The sequence below is a fragment of the Bactrocera oleae genome, chromosome 3 (genome assembly GCF_042242935.1).
Source record: "Bactrocera oleae isolate idBacOlea1 chromosome 3, idBacOlea1, whole genome shotgun sequence".
Classification (NCBI taxonomy): Eukaryota; Metazoa; Arthropoda; class Insecta; order Diptera; family Tephritidae; genus Bactrocera; species Bactrocera oleae.
Window position 1 is genome coordinate 5,608,614 of NC_091537.1, and position 5,499 is coordinate 5,614,112.

At 39.8% G+C, this 5,499-nt stretch overlaps 1 protein-coding gene across 1 annotated transcript; it reads left to right on the forward strand.

Annotated features, from left to right (window-relative positions):
- The first annotated feature begins 793 nt into the window (after positions 1-793).
- LOC106619795 (uncharacterized) lies at positions 794-4,728 on the forward strand. The gene is made up of 5 exons (XM_014238053.3): positions 794-1,082; positions 1,133-2,020; positions 2,257-2,579; positions 2,637-3,805; positions 3,878-4,728. Exons 1-5 carry the CDS (start codon positions 1,023-1,025, stop codon positions 4,045-4,047), a joined length of 2,610 nt encoding a protein of 869 aa, XP_014093528.2. The 5' UTR covers positions 794-1,022; the 3' UTR covers positions 4,048-4,728.
- The last annotated feature ends 771 nt before the right edge of the window (positions 4,729-5,499 follow it).

The following is a 5,499-nucleotide window of genomic DNA, read 5'->3' on the forward strand; positions in this document are numbered from 1 at the left end:
GTCGAAAATCATTTTAGGCATCTAATAAGGCAATCCGTTGGGTCCTTAGGTCTGCTAGAATACCGTGGTATGAGCATTAATAGATACCCTTTTATGCCACTTAACGAGCTTATCATGCTATGAACGACTTTTGCCGAAGACACTCACCCAAATCAGCCCTTATAAAAAAAATCGAATAATTCAAAATTATTGTATAAATACCGACAAAAATATTTTTCGATGCAAAAACGACAACACCATACCAATTCGCAGAGATTTTTGCATAATCAATTACCATTTTTTGATTTACTGAGAATGGACACGAGTTTTATCTGGCTACATACTGTCAACTCGACCAGATAATTTGAGGAATATTTTCTGCCGCTACAACAACATTTCCACAACGCGTCCATAAACTCGAACAAGAATGAATTTAAATCTAAGCAAGGCTAACGTCTAGCATTATTATCCGAAACTTTTAGAAATTAAAATAAATTAAATTAGTCAAAAATATAATATTAAACTGTAATCTAAAATTATTCTTAGTCATAAAAACAAAAAGCAAAAATGTAATAATTAAAATATTAGATTTTCCATTATTTACATTAGTATTAAATAAAATAATTACAATAGTTTCGAACATTAGGTATATTTATTTGTCTCAGCCAAATTCACCAAAACCAAAAATGTTGCTGCTCACTGTAAACTTTGCTGTACATATCAATTGTCTGCTGGGAATAAGCACTTCTCCCATTCACAGCTGTTCGGCTTCACTGTGGTGAAATGTCAATTGATTTTTGACATTTTATTATTCTTTTCACTTTCGCATTCAATGGTAATCGGGTGTTTATTTTTCTGTCCCAACACACGGTAATTACAATAATTACATTTGTTGAGTTTTTATTGTGTGTAAAAGTGCTAAAATTACTAAAAACGTGTTCCAAAAAACCAACAAAGTCGCGTAAGTTTCAATGCAAACGACGTGACAGCGCATTAACAGCCGGAGTGAAACGCGGACGAAGAAGAAAGAAAACGGCAAGGTAATGGACGAACCGCCGTTACAGCAGGCGCTATCGCGCAAGGATTCGGAATACATTGATCATGTAAGTTAGGTGCCACAGTGTTTAATCATTGCTAATTGTGACGTTTACAGGATCTTCCCTTGCAATCGCTCCTAGCACCCTCATACATACGAGACACTAACAACTACTTAATTGACTTTATGGAAGCAACACCATTAGTCAACTCAGCCAACGCAGTGCCAACAACGGACGCTGGCGGCGGCGGTGGTGGTGGTGGTTATAATGTAAAAGTTTCCGATACAGTCACACTCACACCAGATCTGCATTTTCCGAATACAATTTTCCATTATCGCCCCACACCGGCCGATGTGGCCGTAAGCAATGTGACTAACGTTGCAGAAGCCACACTAAGCGCTTTGAATACGCCAACACAAACCGCAGCACCAATGCCAATGGTATTGACTGCCGGCACTAGTAGATCTGACAACAATGTCACGGCCTATAGCCACAACAAACACACGCAGTATATAACATTAAATGGTGATTTCCTTAACGGCAGTGCCTCTAAAGAATATTGTGTTGAGTCGGAGGCGGTCAATCAGTCAGGCGATGATGCTGCAGTGCAACAATTCCTGTTGGCCGATGGAAATGTGAGTTTAGACGATGCGGCGGACTTAATGAATGTTAGTGTTGATGTACTATATGCGCGTCATGTGTCGAATGCACGCAAAGTGCTGCCACACAAGAAACGCATCTCACGCAAGTTACGTGTATCGCTGAGTGGCACGGATAATGAATTGGCACAGCCAGCTGAAGTGCAAAAAATGCAAGAGGAGGGGCGCTTGAATGTGTCGGTATATAGTTGTGAGATTTGTGGCAATACTTCGGATTCGCAGCTGCAATTCTTCGCGCATCTAAAGCAGCACTATGAACCCACCACGCCGGACACGATATTGGCAGCGATGAAGACATCGCTGGAGGCTTTAGAGCCGCAGAAAATCTCGGCATCGGATAAGAAAGTAAGAAAATTTGAAATATAGCTGAGGATAGTGTGTTTGTGTGTGGCAGTGTTGTGCGTAAATTTTGCTTAGATTTTTTTAGTAGCGGGTAATAAAAGTGCGCCTAAAAGTATGCACCAAAATGTTAGTGAAATCTCTGCAACGCTGTCGTATACAACATATACAACGTTAGATTTTCAAACCGTGCACTTTTTTTAATGTTTTTTTTTTTCCCAAAATACTTGAATTCTACACAGTCCCCTAACGGTAACGTCGATCAAGTCTTCAATGACGTGCACCTGAACTTCCCTGACTTTTCTGGCGTTGACGAGTCACCAATGCGTCATGTCTTGAATGCAGTAGATGATGGCAACAATGAAATGAGCGCGACGGATATGAGTAAATGTATGACTTATGTGGCACAAACTGCCACACCACCCTTGAAGCGCACTGTTGAGGTGGAATTCAGCGACAGCGAGGATATGCTGGAGGGCATGCGTAATGTAGTGGACAAGGTCTCCATCGAAGACACTTGCGATGCGCTAGACTTGATGACCTCAAACGGCATGCGTGGCTCATGGTAAAGTATTGTTTCGTGTTTTTAAGTAAGAAACCTCAACTTGACTTGTTTATATAGGTTCACTAATGACAACTTCAACGGCATCACCTTCAAGAATAAATCATATAGCGATGTCTCGTTCACGGAACCACTACCACCCATGCCCATGATGAGTAGCGCTGCTTTAACAAGAACCAATACATCGCCGAAGGAGCCAAACACGCTACCGCCGGCAGAAAAACTACTCTCATACCAAAAGTCAGATGGTAATATAGAAAAAATGGAGCTACAACTACCGGCAGACGATGATGAGGATGATGATGATGAGGAGGATGATGAAGACGTTGTTGACAATGGTGGCAATGTTGTAGTTGTAAACGAAGCCAATGGTGCCACATACTATAATGATGAATTACCACCCATAAGCTTATCCAGTGTTGATGCGGATGAGCCACAATTACAGTGTCCGTCACCTGAAGAGCCGACGCCCACGACGGATTTATTGGAACCGTTAAATGTATCACAATTTGATTTGCCCCAAAATACTGACGTACAAGTGCGTCCAGAAAGTACACAACTAACAAGCGCTGTTGACAACAATGCGACGGTGGAGGAGGAGGCGCAAGAGGAGGAGGAGGACGAGGTGCTCTGCAAAGAAGAACCCGAAAGCTATGATTATGAGGACAACGATGTGCGCTTCGTTGAATACAATCCAGCGGAGGAAATACTTCCCGATAATGGATGCGAAGACAATGGCTGCGAAGACGATGGCTACGAAGACGATAGCTGCGAAGACGTTGGCTTGGCCGAAGCCTTAGAAATCAGGCAACGGAAATTCAATTGCACGAAATGCGAACGTAAATTCAATTCGCGTAATGCGCTCAAATATCATTTACGCACGCATACTGGCCTGCGTCCGCATCAGTGTGACACATGTGACAAATCGTTTTACGCCTTAAATGCGCTCAAGGCACACAAACGCACGCACACCGGTGATAAGCCGTACAAATGTGAATATTGTCAACGTGATTTTCGTCAATGGGGCGATCTAAAGTATCATGTCGTCTCGAAACACACCGATGATAAGAACCATCAGTGCGAATATTGCGGCAAAGCGTTCTCGCGTAAATACTCGCTGGTGTTGCATCGTCGCATACACACCAGCGAACGCAATTTCAAGTGTGAATTCTGCAGTAAGGCATTTCGCGCGAGTACATATCTACAGGATCATCGCAAAATACACACCGGTAACGCAGCGAAACTACCGTACTTTACTCTAGCAAAATAAATTTTTAATGCAATTTTCTTGCGTATTTCAGGTGAAAAGCCCAACGTGTGCGCGATTTGCTCGAAACGTTTTCGCATGGTGGGCGATTTGCGTCGTCACGAGCGCGTACACCAGCGCGCCGATGCAAAAAAGGCAACTAAAAATGCAAAAAATGCAAAAAGTGCAAAAAATGCGAAAAGTGCGAAGAGTGCAAAAAAATAGTTAGAAATATGGACTGAAAAAATATTATATAATATAATATAATGACAGAGCGTACACACATACACACACTCAGTGGCAAGAAATTATATATTGATGCATGTTAGTTTACCACAACATGCGCTACATCGCCGTTTATATGTAACTCTAACGCCTATGCGTTTCACCAGCAATCCAATATGTCCATCGACACGTCGAATTATTGCACTTGAATTACTTCGTTTGTAAGTTACACATACATACATTTGCATCTCTCTCTCTGTAGTTAAGTAGCTGTTTAATCTTCATTATTTACTTATATAAATATGTATACCGTGTACCGTATTATTTCGCCTAGTTTAGGTTTGTTCAAAATTGCTGCCACTGCTGCGTCCATGCTGAAACTCGGTTCAATTCAAGGCGTAAATGTACAAAATATTGCTACTTTATATACCAATCCATACATATGTCTTTACTAAGTTGTATGTACGCTTAACGGTAAATAAATTTGTACATTCATTTGTCCATATTCAGTGTGTTAGTTTGCATTTAAGTTCTAAAATATATACAGTTTTATACAGTCATTGTTTCTACGAACGAAATCGTTTGTTATTTCAAATCTTCGCAACTCGAAAAGTGTAATAAAGGCTGCTGATTTGTGGCTAAAATATGTATAATAAATGACGTATGAATTTCTATATCGCATATTTTTTTTTATTAAAACTGAAAATGCTCGAATTTGAAAATTTTTGTTTGATTGGGTCTGTTGTTGTTGGGGCAGCAATCATTCGCCAAATAATTGTGAGTACTGCTGCTGAGCTATTAAGCCCTGCCGGTTATAAAACCGTATTCAATACTTGTGGGTACTCAACTGTTGTAAGCATTGTTATCCTAAGTTGTTATATCCGCTTGCAAGTCAACAAAAAAAGCATTTTATTTAAAAAAAGTACATTTGCAGAATTTAATGTACAATAATAAACGGCGATTGGTATTGAAAAAATTTTGCATTCCCTCGATCCCATGGCTCCTCCACCAGAAGACTCGAAAAAATGTGTAGCGGTGAGAAATTAATTTCTGCTTAAAATTGTCTCAAATCCAATAACCTCAAAAAAAAATGTATTGTTACTATAAATGAATACAGGTAAAGGTCGAAGGACTAGTCAAAATGTCGATTTATACAAAATGGCGTCATTAAAAAAAAATTTTTTTTTGTGAAAAAATTTAGGCTTCAAAGCGTCTGAAAAAATCGTAATTATTATCAGCAAGTAAGGAAGAGCTAAGTTCGGGTGTAACCGTATATTTTATACTCTAGTAAAGTCAAACGGAAAGTGAAAGAATCAGGTGGAATGTAAAATGATATTATATGGGAAATAGGCGTGGTTGTAATCCGATTTCGCCCATTTTCGTACTGTAATTTAGAAATATGAGTAGAATATTATATACCGAATTTCGTTGGAATCGGTTAAGCAGATCCCA